Source organism: Chroicocephalus ridibundus, chromosome 6 (genome assembly GCF_963924245.1).
Source record: "Chroicocephalus ridibundus chromosome 6, bChrRid1.1, whole genome shotgun sequence".
NCBI lineage: Eukaryota > Metazoa > Chordata > Aves > Charadriiformes > Laridae > Chroicocephalus > Chroicocephalus ridibundus.
Genome location: NC_086289.1, coordinates 57,839,432 through 57,862,811, shown reverse-complemented (window position 1 = coordinate 57,862,811; position 23,380 = coordinate 57,839,432). Strand labels below are relative to the sequence as shown.

The 23,380-nt window shown below is 44.0% G+C and overlaps 1 protein-coding gene and 1 long non-coding RNA gene across 2 annotated transcripts in view; both read left to right on the top strand.

The window, feature by feature from the left end:
* Positions 1-6,995, top strand: part of LOC134517173 (uncharacterized) — a 37,846-nt gene extending 30,851 nt beyond the window's left edge. Inside the window, exons 2-3 of the long non-coding RNA XR_010071563.1 lie at positions 1,325-1,416; positions 6,152-6,995. This is a non-coding gene — a long non-coding RNA (uncharacterized LOC134517173). The remainder of the gene's footprint in view (positions 1-1,324; positions 1,417-6,151) is intronic.
* A 120-nt stretch (positions 6,996-7,115) lies between these two features.
* HS6ST1 (heparan sulfate 6-O-sulfotransferase 1) overlaps positions 7,116-23,380 on the top strand; it is a 198,027-nt gene continuing 181,762 nt past the window's right edge. Inside the window, exon 1 of the mRNA XM_063338416.1 lies at positions 7,116-8,073. Coding sequence (XP_063194486.1) covers positions 7,556-8,073 — 518 coding nt within the window. The 5' untranslated portion in view covers positions 7,116-7,555. The remainder of the gene's footprint in view (positions 8,074-23,380) is intronic.

Below are 23,380 nucleotides of genomic sequence, written 5' to 3'. Positions count from 1 at the left end.
AGCTGCACATCTCTAGGCATACGATTGTTATATAGCCAGTTTATTTTATAGCTTTCAGCTTATTCACTTCATTACATAGCTTCTTAATTTGGGGCTTAAAGGGGAAAGTGATTAGTTACTTTTGTGCGTGTATCTCAGTTCTCATGAACTGTAGCATCCCTGCTTTGTCTGTTCACCATTTATGTTACAACCGCAGCAAGGAAGGAGGGATGCCTGCTCTAATTAGTTCTTTCCCTGGAGGATCACACAGAGATCCCAAGTCAAAGTCCTGTAAGCACATTTGCTTTAGAATGCAATTGCCAAACTGAATTATCAGTTTTTTGATCAAGATGAAGGAAACAATGGTATAAAATGTTAAGAAACAGTGCATGTGCTAACAGGACATTTATATGTTTATGTGAGTCCCTGCGGCAAAGAGGCAAGGATCTTCCTGGTACATTGTAGCATTTACTGAAGAGCACAAAAATAAAGGAAAATTATATTTTCAATACTATTTAGATTAATATATATGACACAAGAAATCCACGCCAGCAAGCTTGGCCATGGGCCAGTCTTAAGTTTCAGGTCACTGCAGAAAGTTATCAAGCTGTTCATACAGAAATTATTCCAGCACCGTTTTCTGACTGTCCAGACGCTTGTTACAGGTGTGGATGGAGTCAACATGCAGAAACTTTGCTGGCTGCACTGCCATCATTCCATCACGAGACCACCATCTTAGTGTTTCTGGATACACGTCACACTGATGTCCCTACCAGAAGCCAAGTGTTTGTGTCCCATTTGTGTTCTGAGGGGTTTTACAGAGCAAGGCTGAAAGGGTTACGTTTGTTCCCCACTAATAGGCATGTCACAGTGGACAGCTGCTGCAGGAGAGAGTGTCGGGGGGAAGTGAAATCTTGTAGAACCCAAGCTCCCCTTATGTGTATTTAATACCCATGTATGAATGGGTAATAATGCTAATAATATGCCACCAACAAATAGGCCTGTCCTTTCCATCAAGCCCAGACAGCATCTTCTTGCAGCTGTTGCAATGCAAGTAGGAAAAAAAGAGCTTGAATAAGGAGCAGCTGGCACTTTGTGCCTTCTCTGTGGACCCGCAGACTCCTTCCTTAGATGGATTAATACCTTAGAAACTATATATGCTTCAGCTGCAGTCCCAACTCCCTGCTTAAACTTGCAGGCATTTGTACATTTTGAGAGATCAGCGAAGTTCTTTCCAATGTTTCAGGGTCCTGACAGACATTTGGGTCTGCCATCTGCAGTTATTAAATGGCAGCATGTACACGCGGCTTTGATAAGTTCAGCTTTTGTTTATGTCTGCCCACAGGAGGTCTCAAAGCAGCGAGCTGCAAATGGAGGCTTATGAGGTGGATCTATTTCGACCATCTTCCCTTTGCAAGAGAGAAAAGACAATCGTAGGTAACTATCTCTGTCTTACCAGTCGTGTGCTGACCTCCTGCTAAGACACAGATGTTTACATCCACAGCATCCTCATGAGAAGAGGGAGTAGGATGATACCACAACCACATGGTCTGTGAAGGTAGTTCTAAAACTCAGATTTGATCTCTGCAACTGCTGAAGGTAGGTTTTCCTTTGTTTAGGAGAGCTGTTAGTGGCTTCACGGTTTTAATCCCTGACGAGGTTTCTGAGACTGTCTTTGGTACCTTTCAAAGAGCAGACCTTTCCAGTGGCCCTAAAAAAGTAGTGCAAGAGCATGAAATCAGAACCAGTGTTGCCAGGTGTGATAGATTTTGGCATCTTCAGTACCCGCTTCCCTGATTGGAATGGAAGCACGTTGTAGTTGGGGAGCAGGGATCACCTCGCTGGATGTGAGAGCTCTATGGCAGTGTGGCTAACCTACAGCATGAGCACTCAAGCCACAGAGTCCTTACACCAGTGCTTCCAAACTGCTGCGGGTTTCAGACTAGGAGTACGAGTATCACCGGCAAATGGTGTGCGAGTGCTGCCACTCTGTACAAATGTGTGTGGCCGGGAACTGCTACTGATGCTACAGCAGCAGGGGATGAGCAAAATAAGTTTAGAAACCCCTGTTCTACACTTTGGTTTTGGTTTGAGCATTGATATTACAGGCCAACTGCTAAATCCTGTGGTTCATGACTCCTCACCAGTCACTCAGTATATGGTACACACACACACACACATCACCAAAGCAAATGAGAGTATCATGTGCCCACTCTTCCTAAAGGAACTGAAAAAAACCCCCCTAGATTGGAATAAACAAGGTAAGTGGTTTGTTTCAACCTGTTTGGGGGAACAGGGAGCTTATCCTTGGGAAACAAAGGAAATACGCTCTTTTTTCTTAATGGTGAGTAATATAACTTTGTTTAAGGTGCCTTTATTGAGGTATTTCTTAGGGTTTGGAAGTGTTTAAAGTGGATTTTTGTACTGCTTTGGTTAACTAAGTTATACTAGTTCACAGCAAACTAGTGTAACTTCCGCGCTGAGAAGCCTTTACACTTCCCCCGCGTAATAAATTTACTACTTATTTATTAGCCTTTGAGATAAGTATTTCATTGAGGTTTTGGTGGCAGAGGTGGTATGTGGTTTACATGTTTTATACCGCTGTTTCCTCATGGGAGGCTTTCTGTAACAAGCTGTACTCTCACTATGTCGGAGTTTGTCCTCACTTCCGTGTTAACTCAGATGTTGCTCTTCATCTGATTTCTAACTGCAAATACATAAACCTTGACCTCAGGTGCGCGTTAGTGATTTCCACCCAAGCTAGTGGGCCCATCCCATCACACAGGTCTAAGAGCTAAGCCGAAGCGCGGCTTGCTCTCGCTGTTGGTAACCGTGTGGATGCCGGCTGAACTGTCGGAAGGCTTAGTCCCTTAGTGCCTGCATTCTGCAATGACTTGGAAAGAGTGGGAACGGCACAGGCTGCTGTGCTGGGAACAAAGCGAGGCCCTCAGAAGTGCCAGGTGAACACGGAGCGTTGCACCTTGCTGTAAGCCAGTGTGGCTTTGTAATGGGAGTGCTTACTCCAAGTCAGGCCAAAGCCACTACTCTTAATTTCTCTGCAGGGAAGGCATTGCCCCTGTGGGATAAAAAGCAAAATTCTATTAGATCTGAAGGTAAGTATTTAGGCATCCAATGGCCAGCAGCAAGCGATGATAAAATGCTTTTCAACTCCATTTGCAAAATTTGTGTTTGTTTAACGTTATCTGTAAGAGGAGCTCTAATCTTTGCATCTCACTCCTAGCAATGTCTTACCATGCCTAAATCATGAATACTGACTAAGGTCTCTTGACTAGTAAAGTGGCTGTGTCTAGATCACGCTTAGGTAACTTAGCTAGCGTAAGCCTGACCTCAGTCTAATTTATTTTGTAGTGAGAATTCAAAGTTAATGCCTTCACAAATAATGGGCTAGTGTAAGGAAAAGTACGAAAACAATAGACCTTTCAAATGTACCTAAAGTGACTTCATCGTGTGAAAATCACTGAAAATCACTTATATTCTTAGACCAACTGGATTCCTCTGATAATGCCAAACATAATCGTCCCGTTTTCTTGTATTAGGAGAGGTTCTGCTCAGTCTGACATAGATCTGGAGTGGAAAGTCACTAGACGCTTCAGTTTTATGTCAGTATAAATGAGCAGAATTTGAGCCGCTGCTGAAACTGGTCTTCTGTCTAGTGTCAAGCACAGAATGAAGGAAATGATATTGAAAAAATAAAACATGTGGAGTCCGTGTTGAGGTTTAGTCTCCTAGCACCTAAAATGTGGTTTATTTTTCCCACCACCTTTTAAAGTCCTAGCTCGCATCAATGCACATTTAAATCCAACATGACTTTCAGTCAGTTGATTTTGGAGTTCTTGCAGCTTTGGGTGTGATTTTTAAATGGATACCCGAACTGCTCGTGGTGGTTAACTGTATGGCTGATGTAACCTCCTTTGCACTGGGCATGAAGGTGATGTAAAACCTTATGAATTCAGAGATGGGGCGTCACCATCTGATGCTTGGTAGTGGAACAAGGGATGTTTGGCAGAGTGCAGTATGAGAGTTTCCATGTGACTTACTGGGGCCTCTACAAACAGGGGAGAGACAGTGGATCCCAGCGTACACTCGAATGGCTGCAAGTTAAGCCATTAGATGACCGAGGGTAGGATTTATGCCAGGGATGGACTGCAAAATTTAGGATCAGATAGACACCAAAGTGCCAAAGAACTTTGTTAGTGGACTAAGGGAGGTCCTCTGTTTGCATTTGCCTAGAAGAATGCAGAGGGAGGAAGTCTGAAATGCATTTCCCCCAGTCCACAGGTCAGAGAGAAAAATATAATATTTTTTTTTCCTCTGAAATGCTTTTGTTCTTTGTAAACATTTAGTTTTTAGGCAGCCCAGTGATTGCAGATTGTCACTCCGACTGCCTCACAGGAAACAGAGCTCCGCTCCTGGAGCTACTCAGACCTACTGTGATGAATTCCAGATGAGACGGAGGAAAGCTGAGGGAGGTCTGGCCTGAGAGTGGAAGATTCAACTTGGGAAGATGGATAACTGCTGAACGCACAGTCTAGGTGAACTCGGAGAATAAGCAGGCAGTAGCAGTAGGTAACAGGAGGTAGCAGTAACAACTTGTATTTTTTGGATTTCTCATCTCTTTCCACTGTTGTTTCCAATGGAAAGGCCAGGGAAAGTGGAGATCCGGTTATTTTAACTCCACTCAGATCTTCTCTGATCTAAGAAACACGCTGGTCTAAACTAGCACTGATGCAGTACTTGATGTTTAACTCCCTGTACAGCAAAGAATGAGTCTATCGTTGTATTCAGTGACTTTTCCTTGAGCGTAAATAGGGATTGATTTAAGTATTTGCTTAAGTGATCACCTTAGGTGAGTCATACCTGTAAGCACCTTTGAAATACCAGCATTTCAGAGCAGCATATAGAATTAGCAGGGAAGGGTTCCACAGCGTTTCAGTAACAATAAAAGTGTTGATCCCGGAGCTATGGTGTTGCGGTGTCTCCTAGGCAGGCTGTTGTGTGTGTGGGGTGGGTGGGTGGTTGCAGATGAGAAGGGCACAGGCCTTCCCTACTCTTCCAGCACCATGGAAGGCGCTGCAGTAAAGAAAACAGCACATTTTCAGCCGTAACTCTTGTATTTTCCTTCATGGTCTGTTTATCTTTCATGGATCATATTTTAGTATGTTCTTTCATAAACTAACAGGCACTATACTTACCACAAATATAAATCAGTATTGAAATCCACTGGTGTATCTCCATCTGTATAACTAAAGAAAAAGGCCAAAAAATTTTTATATCTTACAGTTAAACCAATTAATTAACAATAAATAGCTCACGTAACTGCAATTAACTTAATGGCTGATTTCTTCATAGTTCTGTCATTTCTAAATATTTATACGTTTATAACCACAGGCAAACGCATTGCAATCCTAAAATCTGCTCTGCATTTTTTATGCCGCAGTGTATAGTCCAACCATGTGTGTAAACCTCACGTATATGCCTGTATTTCCCAAGTCATAATATAAATTTCAGACCTTCAAATTGGGTTTATGCTATGCTTCTGGATGTAGCTGAACTTTGTGTGTGAGAATGACATCATTGTTTCTGGAGTTACTAGCCTACATGAAAAGAGGAAAATCCGAAGCAGACTTTTAAGAGGAAAATATCAAACAAAATAAATGGTTTGAACACAATATATGATGCTTTTGGGTGCTATAAACATTTTATTGTTACTTGTTTGGGAAGAACTGCATAACTCACTGGGGCTCCACAACTTGTGAGTAATGCAGCCATCTCAAAATCTAGCAGATTTATCAGTCATGGTGTTCAAATGAAAATCTGGCATTTCATTTCCTCCTAGTCCTTATAAATTTGACCCAGTGTTTAACAATGGCTCATCTGCAAGTGTTTCCTTACACTTACATAAAACACAACCTGGATTTAAAAGTGTAATCTGATGGGAGTATTTTAGTTGCCAGTGCGCTAAAATCTAGTTACAACTTCTGTTTTAAAGAGCACCGGCAATTTAAGAAAACTGTCACGGATAGCAGTGATTACAGGAGAAACAGTATTTCACTTATAGATTTTTTTTTGCTAGAAATTAACAATTGTTTATATTATTAATTCTGCACAGGCAATGACTGATGTGGGGCCATGTTTCACCCTCTGTTTACAGGCAGCGGGGAGAGGCACCCGACCCTGATTTTCAGGGATTGCCTGGACACATTGTGGCAGTGAACCCCACCTGCCTTTTGGCCAGACCAGCTGCCGGACCCTTCCTGCACCTTCCAGAGAGGACTCTGCTGGGGTAAGTGGATTCAGCCAAGCTGCGAGTGCACCAGCCGCTTGTGTTGGGCCTCACCGTACTGCTCCTTGCAGCAGCATCTCAGCCTGCTAAATGCTGCCCTACAGAGGATGCTGCTGTCAGGCAGCTCCGCACCTGGCAGCTTCCTGCCTCTCCCAGTGGTTTGCTTCATTTGCGAGGCTGCTGTATCGCAGAGGAATTCCGCAGCGGCACCGCTGTGGATCAGCGGAAAGCATCTCGCTGGGAAAGTTTTCTGTAAATAACACCTCGGTTGGGTTTTGCCTCAGCTTCACCTATTATTTCCAAATGATGTGGCTGATGGTGTGCACAGGCTCCTGCCTGCTCGCAGACACCATCATCCCCTGTGTGACCCGAGCATTTTCCAGTTGCAACACTGCAACCAAAGGCTTGTGGTGTCCCATGTGGCGGCCACAGCAGCAGCAGGCACATGTGGGAAGCCCCAGTCCTATTTCCATGCAGATTCCCCCCTTACTAACAATTGTTGTTTCAACAAGGGAGTAGGAATCTAGCCCCCGAGGCTCGCTGTTTGGGGTTACATAGGTGGCACACAAAGACTGCCCCTGAGAGCGACAGGAGCCGAGTGCCCCGGAACCCGCAGCCCCCCCGGGCCTGCAGCCCGAGTGCGTTAAGCGGGTGAGCGGAGCGTGTGCGGGGAGCCGGGGCCGGGAAGGGCTTGCGGGCGGAGCCGGGCGCAGTGCGGGCCCGCCGCGCCGCCGCCGCTCGCTGTGTGCCCGCAGCCGGGCGGGCTCGGGGCGGCGGCGGCGGCGCTGTGCATGCCGGGCGCGAGGCGGCGCGGGCAGGAAGCGCTCGTTCCCGGCCGAGCCCAGCCCGTGTGCAGCCGGCGGCGGGGGCGGGCGCTGCTGTGCCGGTGCCGCTGGGGCTGGGGCACGGCGGAGGCAGCGGCGGGATGGGGTTGGCTTCCTGAAGCGGGGGGGCGGGAGGGGGCTGGTTTTGCCTTTCGGTCCCTCTCCGCCCCCCTCTCTCCCAAGTTCGCCGCTCTGCCCGCGGCCCCTCCGGAGCGGTTTGGCTGCGGGCTGCCCCTGCCCCACTGCCGGCGCAGCCCGCGGCGGGGCGGGCGGGGACAGCGGGGAGCCGAGGCGAGCCAGGGAGCGGCCCCGCCGCCCCCGGGGAGGCTCTTGCTCCGGGGAGCAGCCGGGGGGGGGAGGCGGCTGGCACAGGCGCCGGGTTCCGCCGCCCGCCCCCCGGCACCGCCGTCGTCTGCCCAGCGCCGGCAGCCCCGGGAGATGGTGACACATGAAGCGTGCGGGAAGGACCATGGTTGAGAGGACCAGCAAGTTCTTGCTGATCGTGGCCGTCTCGGTGTGCTTCATGCTTATCCTCTACCAGTACGTGGGGCCGGGGCTGAGCCTGGGTTCCCCCAGCGGCCGCTCCTACTCGGAGGAGCTGGACCTCTTCCCCACGCCGGACCCGCACTACGTGAAGAAGTACTACTTCCCCGTGCGGGAGCTGGAGCGGGAGCTCGCCTTCGACATGAAGGGCGAAGACGTGATCGTCTTCCTGCACATCCAGAAGACCGGCGGCACCACCTTCGGCCGCCACCTGGTGCAAAACGTGCGGCTGGAGGTGCCCTGCGACTGCCGGCCCGGGCAGAAGAAGTGCACCTGCTACCGCCCCAACCGCCGGGAGACCTGGCTCTTCTCCCGCTTCTCCACCGGCTGGAGCTGCGGGCTGCACGCCGACTGGACCGAGCTCACCAACTGCGTGCCGGGAGTGCTGGATCGCCGGGAGAGCGCCGCCGCCAAGACGCCCAGGTACTGGCCCGCCGCCCCTCTCCCCGTGCCCCGCCGCCCCTCTCCCCGTGCCCCGCCGCCCCTCTCCCCGTGCCCCGCCGCCCCTCTCCCCGTGCCCCGCCGCCCCTCTCCCCGTGCCCCGCCGCCCCTCTCCCCCTGCCCCGCCGCCCCTCGGGCCGCCCTCCACCGCCCGTCCGCTGCCGAGCCCCCCTAACGTGCCGTGCCCCGACCTGCTCCCAGCCTTCCCTCAGCCGGTTCACCTCCCCTCCCGCCCGCCGGGCTCTGCCCCGCGCCTTCCCTCGGCATTCCCAGGCAAACGCATGGCTCTCACCCCCCCGCGTACCCAGGGCACTGCACCCTCAGCCCCCGTTCCGCTCTGGCAGCCTGCGCGGACCCCGTAGCAAGCCTGTGCGTTCGTGCCGCTTACTCTCTTTTCCAAACATTTAGCCTTCATCTCAGACCTGGCTTGCCACCTTTTAGTACCCATTGCACCGTACCCTAGTCTCAGGCTTGCCTTTGTAACCAGCTTTGCCCTAACCTCTGCGCCGCCTTTCCTCCGGGTGGGATTGTTCTCCGGTGCGACTGAGGAGGGGCATACCGCACCACCAGTCCTCACGCTTTCCCCCTAGTTTTACCCCCACTAGTCTGCCTGATAGTTTTGGGGTTTTTTCGCACGTTGCAGAAAACGTCCCTCAAACACCTTTTCGTATGTTCCTCGCTCCTTATCTTGATAGGCTGAGGTGAAATCTTTCGGGGAAAGGAGCTACCCTGTACGTGTTCCTTCTGTCTCCCTCATCTGCGCAGCAGGAGAGAGGGAGAGCCATCCTAAAGCGCCCTTCGGTGCATCCCTATTGAACACCCAGTGTATTTCTGCCCTCTTATCCCATTATTCCTCTACGTTGGTCTCTCTATAAATGATAAGCTTCAGAGGAATTTTCTGTTTGAAGTACTCTGGTAAAGGCAGTGGCTTATATTTAAGATCTCCAAAGATTATGTTCTTTTAGCTCAATATACCTTTGTGCCTTTCATTTCAGGAGACAGGTTTTTTAATTGATCACTTTTTTTTTAACACCACGCATACCTTCCTTGACATACGAGTGTTTTTATTATGGCACTTTGTAATCTGTTTGCCTTAAAGTTTCATTCTTAAAGGTGTCCAAGATCTTATGCTAACACTTGTTTATGCCACATGCTTTATTTATATGCATATTGGTAATACCATACATAATCCCTTTAGTGAAAAGTGGCCTTTAAGAAAGTATGTTTTAGCATCATAACTGTTTTTTCTCTGTGTTTTTTTAACAGTGATTTTTTAAATCATTTTTCTTTCATTGGAACTGTGTATGATTGCCGGGTTCTTCATTGTCTCTGTCATGATTGCTGCTGTTTTCAGCCCGTTTCAGTGTTAGTCATCCAAGTACTGTGCTCAGATTGCTGTCATGCTGCCTGACCCAGGAGCAGCAAACCGAAGTATATATCCAAAGAGCTGAGTATTCAGGCTTTCCTGTGGTCTCCTATTTTATTAATAAGGTGCTTGAAAACACCTATAAGTAAAATATCCTCAGCCCATCTGGTTGCTGTTGAGATTTTAGGGAAGTGTTTTAAGTAAAAATGCACAAAGTTCAAATCAGATTTAAAAAAGAAACAAAAAAGTACCCGTTTTGTGAACCTTGGTACTCGGCTAGCAAACCATTAACCTTATATAAAGACCTGGGTAGTTTTATGAATTGTCTCAGAGCCTTGTGTGCTTCTGTTGGCAATTTCGTACTAAAATCTGCTATGTGTTCAGTATTTAGCTGCCTCACGCTACTTAGCAGTTGGGTTTTTTTGTATAGGTACGTGAGAACAGGGCACTTTAGATTGGGAAGTAGTAATTAAATTCTTTACTGCAACTCATAGGAAGTTGAGAACCAGAAGCCTCTTGCCTCATCTCAAATGCTTGTAAATAAGATTTTCTTTGCCATTTGTTTTGTAGCATCAGGAACTATATGCTTCTATATACTTCTTAACTGTCTTGATTTTGGACGTGCAGCAAAAATAATTATTCCTGTCCCTTTCCCTCATGTCTCTGCATATCCAGAAATAGTTCTCCTTAAAGTGGTCTCTCTACTTCCCTTAAGTCTAAATTAGAACTTCATTTTCAGCAGCGTAAGAACTACGATGTGGAAGTTTTAGATAATCCAAGGTTTATTGCCTTGGTCTGTTAGTAAAAAAAAACCCCAGAATTTACTGCTCGTTGTATCCTGGGGGTGGTTTTGGTGCAACGAACAGCTGCTGGGTATGTTAATAATACTGTCCTAGGATACTGCTCTGTTCTACTGCAGTCCAGGTTAGTAGATACCTTCTCCAAACTACTATTTAATGTCAAAGAAAATTGGGAATAAGAGACAGGCATTGCTTTTTTAAAATAAAAATGTGTTGCGTTTTCTTTGTTAGAAAAAGAATATTCTTGTGTTATGTCCATGACACTAACAGCAATATAACTTAATTTCTCCGTTGTGAACGTTGGATCTCTTATGTTGCAACAGGACGTGTTTTTACATAAGGCGTATGCTAGAGTGGCTACTGTTTTATAATGGAACTGAACTATGAAAATATCCCTCTCTCTTTCAAAAGAAAAAAAAATAAAGAGGAGCAGCAAACAACTGTTCTGTCAGGGTTTGCTCAGATTCTAATGTTATCCACTCTGGGTTTTGGAGTACAGTCTTCAAATTCAGCTTTTAAAGCTTATGTACTGGCCTCTGCATTTACTACTTAATTCAAAGTTTAAACCTTTGTTCTTCCAACTATATGTTTATCCCCCAAAACAAAACAGCTGACTTGTGATTACAAATAAATCTGTCTTCTAGTGAATGTTGGAAAGCGTGAAGGTCATTTAGGATTGCCCACATGTACAAATCATGAGTTTAAAGCCATTAACTTTGTAAGGAATGCAGCTTTATCACTGCATAGTGCCCTATTGCACTACGTTCCATAACCTGTGCGTGGTACATAAATTTACAATGCAATTGCTCTTTTTATTGTTCTTCTGTTCTGTGTTGGATCTAATGATTAGGAGCCCTAGATTGCCAGAGACTGCAATTTTATTTTTTCTTCTTCTTCTTACTTTCTTTCTTGTGTTTTAGCTCTAATGAGTCAGCACTTATATATAAAAAAACCAACAAAAAACAACAAACTACTGGTTCTTATCTCCGTCCCACCCCCCCACTAGTGACTTTCCATGTTTTGTATTCAAAAGACTCCTGAACAAGCACTTCTTGAAGCAAATGTTATGTTTTATACACAGCCAGTAAAAGCAAGAGATAGATTTGTTTGGGGGCTGTAAAACTTGGGACTCCAAGGAACTCTGAAGCTGGCTGTGTTTATCAGTTAAATCACTGAGCTGCAGTTCTCTTCGTGGCTTCAGTAGAGGGCAGATTCCAAGATTTTGGGAATGGAAGCCTATTTATTCCTTGTACTGTTAGGCATAAATAACTGCTGGAAGAAAGTTGTTTTTTTTAAAAAAAACAGGTAATGTTAGGCTGCGTGCTTTGAGTCGTCAAGATGATATTTCAGAAAGCAGAGGCTAATCAGTCCCTTAAATTTCTCTCACCTAAAACTGCAAGGGATCTAATCTCTTCAGTTGGTTCTGAAAAAAAGTCAGACTTTTCTGTCACCTGAGTTATTTAATTTGCCTTCCAGAATTAGAAAAATCTATTAAGTGACCCACTAGTAATTTGTCCCTCTCCTCCATCAGTTAAAGGACTGAATGAAAGCCCGTAGAGCTGTTGGAAAGGTTCCCTTGTTAGCCCCTGGAGGACACGTGATTTGCTGCCCTTCTGGTGCATCCTTCTTCTCCGCTCCCAACACAAGAGCAGAGCTAGGTGTTCCCAAGTTGTCCTTGTAGGACACTTCATGCGTGAGCTCGACTCTAATGTAATGTGCTGCAGGAACAATAAAACAAATAAATCATGCTGAAGGAATTCTACGTGCTGCTTCTCCAAAAAAAAAAAATAAATCCAACCAGCCAAACCCCAATCAACCTGAGTTTTGCTGCTATCCTGCTAGTTTCTTCTGTCTCATGAAAATAAGAGCATCTATGCTGGCGTTCTCCTGAGGCGACATTATTCACATGGAGAGGACTTTAAGGCATACAGCTCCTTTAAAAATAGGTTTCGTGCCAGCTGCCCGTTGCTGTGGAGAACTCATGTACTTGGTAGAGCATTAGAAGGGCATTGCTGGCTCTGCGCTCCCTCAGCTCTCCCACATGCTCTGCCTTCTGTTATTCTCTTTCAAGCACCAGGTAGATTTTTATTTTTTATTTTTAATGAGCCACCTCAAGACACTAGCTTAGTCTTGGTTTTGTGTACGTGTTTCTGTGCTAGTCTGTCATAGGAGTTTGGTTTCTGAGTTCATCTACGGACAAAAAGCTTGACAAAAGTATTTCTTTGGGATTTTAAAAGCACGTTTCCAATTTCAGTATTCTTTCTCTAGATTTCATATGCTTTAGAAGTAAAAATTGTAATCCACATACTTTTACATAAGAAATCTACGGCAGGTTAGTAAAACCTGTTAAACAGATCAGTCCAAGTTTTAGAGTCTCTCTGACAGAGCTTATGTTTTGGGTTGACTTTTTTTTAAAAAACAAAAAAAACCAAAACAAACCAAAAAAAACCCAAACCAACTAACAGGGCTCAGCAGTTTGTTGGTTTGATTTTTCTGAAGTGTGAACTTTCACAGCTTCCAACCACTTATCTGTCCCTTTGCAGGGATCTGTTCTTGATGAGGTTTTTATTATATGTGTGCTTAGGAGCTGCAGAGACGCGTTGTCAAGAGACCAACTGTTTGAGAATGAAAAGCTTTACCAAATCATTTTTATAATATTAGCACTTTTTAAAAGCTTGGGTTTATCATTCTTTGTGGATCTGTGTGTGCTGGGGGTTGTGAAACCCTCTCTGCAGGGAGCAAGGGGCGTTTTTTCCGCCCACCAGTTCGACTCAGGTTAGTTTCTCTTAAGGAGTGGTGGGGAAGTATCAATATAAACTTATTTTCAGTAGCCTGAAGATAGGTTCTTCTCTCAAATCCTTAGCATGTGGAGTATTTTAAAGCCTGCTGGTCTGATATGAAGCTTTTTGCATCCACTTGTGCTCACCCATAAAGCCAAGTTGGTCTTTCAGAGCCAAACGATTCTGAAAGGCCAGATAGTTTTGTAGTGAAAATCTTTAAATTTGACATAGTAACTAAAAGTAGCTGGAAGTTGGAACTCTTCAAATAGCTGCCTTAAGTTTGAGGTACTGTATTTATCTGACCTTAAGACTTTTGGCTAGTATACCAGGTTTAATTACTCTTAACTTTTTTTTTCTTTTTTTTTCCTTTTGCTGGCGAAGTGAAAGGGTGTGTCCTCAGATATGTCCGTGCTTGAGTGTATACTTATACTAACCGGATTTTGCGAAACTATGCATTTGGCTGTTTTTCATTAATCTTTAAACAAAAGTTGTGTCATAACATAATAATTTGGTTTTTCTGCTTAGAAGTTTGCAAACACTCTTTACCCAGACCTCAGATTTTGCCTTTTTGCCCTTGTTTTTCCCACTGTACAAATGTATGCTATTCTGAGTAAAAGTTTGATAATTGCCCTTTTTTTTTTTTTTTTTTTTTTAAACCCAACAATTCAGAAATAATTACTTTAAAAGAGCTGGCTTGAATTTTATTAGTGACTGCACTGGATACTTTGATATCTACTCCCAGTCTAAGGACAGTCTTTAAGGAATGGTCCAGTGTAAGTGCACAGCTGATGCATTGCACCGTGCTAGTGCACGCAAAACGTTTGGGGTTAATTACTTAGAGATTACAAACGGTTTGTAACTTTGTGTGAAACATCTTGGCCAAACCAATGCCATGCCCTGTTTTCAAGGCTCTGCTGAACGGTCCTGTTTTGTCAGTTTGAAATGCCAAATCGAGGGCCTGTTCTCTTATCGCTCGTTGAACAATTTTAGCGCGTGTATATCTCTTCCAAAATAATGGCATCTTGAGCAGTGCCACCTTGTGAACTTTATGATGCATCTTGAAAGAAATCTGCGATTTAAGAAAATTGGAGTTCACAAGTGCTGTAGGGGCTTTAGGTGAAAAATAACATGTGATCTGCTGGTATGTGAGTTTGGTGTCGCCTGATGGAACAGCTGCAGACTCACCTGGTGCGACTGGGTGGGACGTGCCTGGGGATGCGTGTGGAAGCCTCTTCCCTGCAGAGAGCTGATGAAGGTCTTTAGTTGGATATTAGGATGTGAACTGGAAGAGGTCATATTACCTCTTAAGAAAGCACTGCTAGAGCAGATTATGTTATAATTTGGAGATTATTACGATGCTGCCTTCCCTCTGGGCCATCTGTTCCTTCTGGGAAGGAGGAAGAGATTAGCCGCCTCTTGTGGCCTCTTCCTTCATTGATTTGCAGGGTTAGACTTAATGGGTTTGCTCAGCAGTCAGCAGAAGCTTTTGGCTACCTGTCATAGAAATTGGAGGGGTGTAACCTGGGACCTGTTTTCTAGAAAGTAATGCAGGCCCGGAGTTATTTAAGAAAACTTCTTTGCGTTCATTTCATAGGTGAAGTTGATGGTTGTGCCTTATCTGAGTCATATTTGTATGCAATGCCCGTGCTTCCTGCTCTCATCAGAGTCCCAGATGACTCCTTGCCAACGTGTTCCTAACCCAAAGGCTAGTCACAGCAGTGACAAGCTGAGCTACGGAAGAATCATGATGGAGGTTAGCCATAGGGGTTGTGTTTGTGGCTGTGGTAATCTGCTTTCTTTGACCTGGGAGCAAAGAGTGACTGTACAGACAGAACACACCTGATTTTAAATTCAATTAGGAATATCTGGCTTATCAAATGTATCGTGCGGGTTCTGAGTCTCTGTGCTGTAAATCCTGTTGCCTTTTACAGGTTATGACTTTTGTACATCTCAAAAAGTGGGAAAGCAGCATGGGCAATTGCCTTCAGTCAGTCACAGAACCAAGATCACCACTTTTTGTCGCTATTTTAGACTTCCACTTACTTGGCAGCAACTTTACCAAATCCGTTGTTGTAATGTTTTAAATTGGTAATATTTTGTCAGTGAACACTTGAGCTTGTGCTTGCTTTAGAAAGCCAAAGCGGCATAGTCTAACTCCACTAAGCTTATCTTTGTTTATGCTTGTATTTCCATGAAATATTAGAGCAGAGACAGTTTTTCCATTATTGACTGAAATTGTGCTTTGTCAAACAAAGATGAAGCATGGTCTTTAAACCCTAGTAATCACAAGTGTGATAGCTGCCGAGTCAATATGTTTTGATGAAGCCTTGCTTGTTGTGGATGGGAGGGAATGATACTTGAACATCAGAAGCAAACGTCTTCCTAAACAAAGATCTTAGTGCTAGTGTGTTGAAAGAGTGTATGAAGCACAGGAGGAACACAGAGCTGAAGTGGTCCATTACAAACTCTCTTGTTTCTGAAATAGTGGTTTACCTTAAAAACAAACAAAAAAAATTCTCTACTTTTTCTAAAGGAATTAAAGTAAGAATTGATGAGGAAAACATAACCACTAGCATAGATTCAAGGCAACACAGTTTCTGTAATCAGTTTGATGTGTTTTTGTTCACCCTTCTATTTCCGTAACAGAGTACTCTGCTGAAAATCCAGTCTGAGAATCTCCCTGAAGAGTCCTTTGGAGATTATTGTCACAAAGACACAAAGAGCCTTAAACACCTCTGTACTGTAGTGTGTCAATTTCCAGATCTGAAGAGGATGTTTCAGATAGTATTGTGTGTTACTACCAAAGGAGGAGCTGTTTGCCAATGCATGGCTATTGGAACATGAGGTATCTCATCGCTGGAAAAAGTGTTTTCAGGAAAGGTCCATGCAGAGAGAGGTCATCAAATGAAAAGCACATCATATACTTAATAGGGTTTCGTTGTTTCTACTTGTATTAAATGGCGTACATCCATTGTCATTTCTGTGCTTAGCCTCAGAAGTATAATATACTATACTGAATGCTGCTTCGTCCCTAAAGACTGCTGAGTAGAGCTAAGGATATGAAATATTCTGGGGCATCTCTGTTCCGATGATGCATACGGAACGGATCAAGAAGTTCCTGTTGTCCACCACTAGCTGTAACCTGAATTTCTTAGCAGTTCTGGTTATGTGGCTCTTTCACCTGTGTATCTCAAAGCCTCTTACAAAGTATATAGTAAATAGCACCTGGTGTTATATTCATTCACAACCGAAACCAGCTCTGAAGTGTTCTGTCTTAAGGCTGCCTTTGACCGTAAATCTCGGACTTAGATGTTAATGTACAGACCCAATGACTTTCTTATTCAGAAGCAACTGGTTTCTTAGCATGTTATTACTACTTTGCTCTGTACTTCCCTTCCTTCCACCTGATTAATGGTAAATTCTACATAATAGCTCACCTATGTTTTTATAGAGGAAATATTTCACAATTTCCTGCCAATTTAAACAAGAAAACAGTGATTTGCAATTAACTTTTTATGGTCTGACTCTGTGTTTTGCTTCATAACTAATCTCCAGCCTATTAAGCAGAGATTATTTGATTACACCTCACTGCAGATTGAAATATTATCATTCCTTTTATGGACCTCTTCTATGCGAATGGGGAGACCTCTGAGCTTCCCGAGCCGCCTTTGCATTTTTGTTTTTAAAATATACCAGGTTTCCTTTTTGGTTAATGCTAATCTTGAAGTATTAACGGGACCATTTAAGATTTTTCTGGCCAAATAGCATTGCTTAGTTTCAAAATGCCTGGTGACTTTTCATTGTCTAATTTCAGGTAAGTTGAAAGGGGCCTGGTTTCTGGGCAGGTGCTAAAGAGGGAAAATTGCCACCTTCTACAAACTCCTTCCATGTATTGGAATTACTCTACATTTTAGCCTTAGTTTTTGCGTTAATTAGACATACGCATGTATAAGATACCTGATTACAGGGAAACATTCATTGACTTTTGAAAGAAGATTTTGTGAAGAGTGTGCATTGTTCTTTCCTTTTTTTATCTTAAACAGCTTAAAGAAAATGTCATCTTTTTTGTATTTTTTCCTTTCAGGTCTCTCAGAAAATTTAAGAGTCCAAACAAATACTCTAAAAATAGAATTCACTTTTTTGTTTAAACTCACAGCTCTTGCTGCTGTGACCCCCTTGCTCTCAGTAAAGATTTTAAGTAGGATACCTGTGACCCTATATCAAAGTGTTGGGGAAAAAAATCGATGCCTCATAGCTAAGACAAACAGCAGAAGCATGCTGACTCACCAGTTTCCTGACAGGTTTTGCTTTCCTAGAGGAGATGGGGGAAAGTACAAGGAGCACAAGAATCTCAGAGTATTCATAATCAGTCAACCATCCCTTCTGTTATCATGCCTTAAATCATAAAAGACTGCATTACCTTTTTCTGTTCTTTGCCTCTTTCTCTTTTCTTTCTTGCCGCCTGTACTGTTTTTTCGGTCTTCGAAAGAGAAAAGACAGAAGTGACTTGGGTAGTTCTGCGAGGAGGAAGATTGAACAGATTTATCCTGTCTGCTAAAGCAAGTACAGTAGGGGTCGTTTAGATGAAAAACCCCATTAAGGGAAATACATGATCCATTGTATATTGTGCAGGAAAGCCGGGACTTATGCATAGGAGGTATTTCCCTTAGCATCTTTTCTAGGGGGGCAAAACTGGAATTTCTTGTTCCAAGGATCTGAGTCGAGTTTCCATCTCAGTGATTATACTGTTGCGTTTGGTGGAATTATTTGCAATGCATCCAAAATAAATCATCTTGAGCCTTTTTTTTTTGTCCTGAGTTTTTCCTTTGATTTATTTGACCATGTTTCCATACGTTTAAAAACAACAGCATCTTTCCAGTGTGTACATAACCTGACTCCAGTAGAGCGTTAGACCAGGCCAAAGACTTTGCCATTAATTTCACCATTATTGTAGTGGGATCCTGTATTTTTAACAACCATATTGTGTTACAGGTATCAGGATTCCTACTGTTGCTACTGGTAGCTTTGTTTTTGAAATGTAATATTATGCTAAAGACTAATGCTTCATTCAAACCATTATTTGGGCGCAGCATTTAATCCTTCACTTTCTCTTACACTTTGCAGACAGGTTTTGTCTAAGCAGTGTGTTATTTCTTTATAATATCTGAACAACCTTTATTTTCCATCCCCTGAACTAGCACTTTCCTCCAGGCTGGCATCTTCTTGTGCCTTGATTACTTCAATGCTGTCTTCCTGAACTTGATAAATTAAATTTTCCTCTGTCACTTTAGAGATCTGTTACTGCCTAATTTTTCTCATAAGTTACTAGTAGTAGGACCTGAACTCTGAATCAGCCAGTAGTCCCCACTTCCATCACATCTTGAATTTTCAGGCCGATTCAGTCACACTTTCTAATATGCCCAATCCTTTTATCAAGGGTGAAGCTTCCTGTGTCGAAATGAAGGTTCTTTGGTGGTTGTTCATGACTGAGAGCTCATAGACCTGTGCTATTATATATATGATGAACGCTGTTAATGGACAAGGATGGACAAGGTTCGCATAGGTATTAGACATCCTCGGAAATGTTCGGTGCTGAAGCAGGAGTTGAAATGCTGGGGTCTTTTTCTGTCGTAGGCTTAGTTTACTTGAAGGCTGTGTCAGCTTTGTTTAGACACCCATGACTTGACCCTTCATCCTGTGTGGTGTGCAAGCCATGGTCAAAGCAGTCCCCTATGCCCAGAAAGTCCTACAGTGTGCTCCACACCATCTGATTGCTTTCTAGGTGCTTCTAAAGTAATCACAGAGTCATAGCATGTGTTGGGTTGGAAGGGACCCTTAAAGGTCATCTAGTCCAACCCCCCTGCAGTGAGCAGGGACATCTCCAACTAGATCAGGTTGCTCAGAGCCTCATCAAGCCTGGCCTTGAATGTCTCCAGGGATGGGGCCTCCACCACCTCTCTGGGCAACCTGGGCCAGTGTCTCACCACCCTCAGTGTAAAGAAGTTCTTCCTAATGTCTCATCTAAACCTGCCCTGCTCTAGTTTAAACCATTGCCCCTCGTCCTATCGCTACATGCCCTTGCAAACAGCCCCTCCCCAGCTTTCTTGTAGGCCCCCTTCAGGTACTGGAAGACCATTATAAGGTCTTCTTGGAGCCTTCTCTTCTCCAGGCTGAACAACCCCAGCCTCTTTCAGTCTGTCCTCATAGCAGAGGTGCTCCAGCTCTCTGATCACCTTTGTGGCCCTCCTCTGGACCCCCTCCAACAGGTCCATGTCCTTCTTGTGCTGAGGGCTCCAGAGCTGGACACAGTACTCCAGGTGGGGTCTCATGAGGGCAGAGTAGAGGGGCAGAATCAGCTCTCTCGATCTGCTGGCCACGCTTCTTTTGATGCAGCCCAGGATGCGATTGGCCTTCTGGGCTGCAAGCGCGCATTGCCAGCTCAAGTTGAACTTCTCATCCACCAGTACCTGCAAGTCCTTTTTGGCAGGGCTACTCTCTATCACATCATCCCCCAGTCTGTATTGATAATGAGGATTGTTGTTATAATATTTCACTTAATAAAGCAGCAAAATCAGCTGTGTTTTCTTAGAGAAAACGTGTTAAATAGGGTGGTTTACTCTTTGAATACTTCACATTCTTGCAAGGCATCATGTGCTTTGTTAAATTAGGGTAAGTCAGAAGAGGGTGAAATCATTTACTTAAAGCTGTGTGTATTTTTTGGCTCTTTAGTTTTTTAACCAAGGTTTCACCCCGTAACTCTGTGTGATCACCTTCCTCCACCTTTCTCACTCATGATGTGAACGTAGTCCATTTACCATTTGCATGCATCTAAGAGTTTCTGAGGCCGAGGAGACTAGCAGCTTGAGGCAGGAAGTAATTACAAAAATGTCCCATGTTTTCTGTCTTTAGTTCACAGACTTCTTATGATGGAGAGGATGATTGTGAACCTCACTGTGAACCCCACGTGTTCCAGAATATGAAAAAAACCAAAACCCATTTGTCTATTTTCAAATGCTAGTTGTATCTTGAGATTTTTATTTAGGTTTTCTTTTCATTCTGATCGTTGAAGAGCTCCTTTCTTAATAGGTCAGAAAGCTTTAGGCTTGCAAAATGTGACTATGCTAACATCAGAAACAACTGCTAATCTCAACAGTCAAATTTAATACAGTCAATACACTCAAATCTTTTGAGTGAGGTATTACCGTCTTAGGATGAGCCTCTTAACAGTACTCAGAAAGGGTTGGTTTTATGACTTTTCCTAAATTGGATGAAGTTGACACCTGTTTATGCAGCCAGTCATAAGTAGCAAACACATGTATTACAGAAACTCAAAATTAGCGGGTTCCTACTTTCAGCAGTTACACTTTAATAGGCAGTTACTGCTTTTTCAGCCCCGAGTATTCAGAATTCAGTCAGGCTCCAAGCAAACAAGTGGGCTAGCAGTTTATATGAGACTGGGGTTTTTTTTGGTGTTGGTTTTTTTTTTTTTTAAGAATATGCCATCTTCAAATATTTCAATGATAAAACAAAAATCACCAAATCACATGAATTTTGATGTTAAAAAACTACCCTGTCGTTGACTGTTTCTAATAAGACAGGACTAACTATAGGCAACCTCTTACTTGTGACTTGGCTGTGTCAAGAAGGGACTGAAAAACAGTTGCCACAATTCTATTAGCATCAGCTTGGGTTTGGTCATCTGTCGTGAGGACTGATGTGACTGCCACCAAAAAGGGAGTATCAGGAAGTTGTTCAGTGGCAGGAGCGGTTGTACTTCTGGCTATAAAAAGAGCATCTGAGGTTGGGGATAGAAGAAAAATGAGATACTCAGTCCCTAGCTGAGGATGAGGACAAAATAAGAAACCAGGCATACCTTGTGTTGACTAGGATTTTCAGGTGTTAGGTGGTTTGTTAGTTACTGGTAAAGCTTTCTGTTTAATAACTATAAAGTCTTTGATCTTAGTGAAGACATAGTTTGAATTTCTTGCCCTTCTTTCCACCAGATTTCTTTGCCTTGGGAGTTCTGTATGATTTGACTCTGAAGCTGTGTATAATTGTTTAAAGGAATAATGTTGGACTACGATAGGCAAAAAAATACTTGAAAAGTCTACTGTGAATAATTATAGTATGTGAGACAACTAGCTTAGCAAATTTTAAAGGCGTTCTTAAACATATTTAGATCTTTAACTGGCAACTGCTAAGAATATATTTTCCTAATATGATCTAGGCAACTCCTTGAAAGAATAATTTGGCAAGTTCTGTGTAACTTTTTAACTTTTTCCTCAGTGTGTTAGCTGCCTTGAGACAACTGAAATGGTCGTGGGTGTGCCTTCAGCTGGTCTGAAGGTTTTCTGTGCTGTGACACGCTGCTTATAGCAGCTTCTGTGATGTAGCGACGCATTCAAGAAAGGTGTCTTTCCCTGAAAACCTAATCAAAGCTTAAGGGAGGTCTCAAAAATCAGGACTGATGCTTTGAAATGGGTTAACTTGCAGTGGCTGTGATGCAGAAGTTTTACCCTGTCCTGTCAGTTTTCTCTGTTTGGGAAACGGGTTCCTATGTGATCAGTGTGGCCCAACATGGTGTTGTGTGAAGGAGAAAAATCACATATCCTTGCTCCTGGAGGTAGCTGGCTTGGCGTGTCCCGGAGTACACTGCTTGCTGAAGCTCTGTCACTTTCGGTCAGGTGTTTGTATCTGTCGGGTCTTCCTTGAACTTCCTTTTCTCACAAACATTACTGAAGATTTCTCTGGATGACGCTTATGCTGGTGGTTCTCATCTAGGTATTAGCCTGCCTATGACAGCATTTCCTGGGAAGAAATACTCCTGTAGTTAGCTGAAATGTTTCCATGGTGCTTATAACAGTAACTGTCAGCAGGAGAAATACACTTGTTTTGGCTGAACCTTTGCAATTGGTTGATGAAAACAGTTTTTGTTTACTTTAATAGGATTTCACCCACTGGAAAGCAGTAGGAAATTGTCCATCCCATTTCCATCCCAACAAATGGCCCAGCCAGGGGTGTGAAAGTTGTGTATTACAAAAGCTGGATTGTTGCCCGTATTATTAGGTACTCTGGGGAAGCAAGTCGGAACTGTTTTTACCTGGCTGGCTGTCCCAGCTTGCTCCGACAGGTTTTTACGTTTGTTTGACAACGCTGAGAGTGGGTTATGCACACTATTTGCACAGCCAGCTTTTCTGTTGCTACATGGTAAGGTGATACCTACCTGTGGGGGCTGCTGGGTTTTGTAACTGTTCAGCCCAGGCTTTATATTCCTCCTGAACATTTGAGCTCTCAAGTGCAGGGGTTGCTTCTCTCGTGACACCATGAACCATGCGTTGTTCCCCTGCCCCATGTCACCAAAGCCACTTAGAAAGCTGCTCCTTTGTGACTGGCCCAGGGCAGCAGCATGTGAAGGAAGCAGGACCAGCAGCGAACTCTTTTGGTGCATAAAAATGGAAGATTCTTGCTCTACCTGGATCTCAGTTTGCATTGGTGAATAGCCCAGGCATCATCTCTAAACGGCCGCAGAGAGCTTTGCCTACTTTTCATATCCAGGGAAAGTGCTATTTGCCACCTGACCCCGAAGTATTTTAACAATACTTGTTTTTTACTATATTAACTGTCGCATGGGTCGCCTTGTAGCTCTTTTGAAATAGGTTGTCTCCACAAAAATGGAGAAATGTTTGTATCCCGTTAGTTTCCCAGTCTTGAATCTACGTATGACAAAGCCGTTACCTTGCAAAGGTATGTACGGCCCATTGTTCTTGAAGAGCATATACATGGGATGTGTATGTGTGCGTACTCCGTTCCTTCAAATTCCCCTACAGTAACTGTTAATCCCGATGCCGTACTGAGCTGGGATATTATGTGTTCTTCTTACAAATGCAGAAACAGAGGCAAAGGTTAAACTGCTTGCAGTGGGATATGCCAGGACAGCAAATCTAGGATTACAGTTTGTGCTTACACTAGCAGGTTATGCCTCACCACAAGGAAGACTGTACAGTACCGTCTTCCCGTTCTTGGGATCTGCCAAAGGAGTGAGCTTGGATTGGACTGTGTGACAATGTAACTGTGAGATTTCCTGACAATCCACCAGACACTAGAAGTAAAGGTCCTCTAAATCAGTTTTCTGAATACCCTGAAACAAATCCAGAAGTAAATCTTCTTGCAGACTGTCCGCAGCATGACTACTTCCATTTGGAAATAACTTCCCCCTGAGGCCTTCTCTCGAAAGGCCTTCTTGATGAGAGCATTTTCTTCCTTGTGCTCTAGCTCGTGTGGGACAGGGAGGGCTTGGCATTTGAGGTGTAGTTGGACTGCGATGAAAATATAAATCACAATAG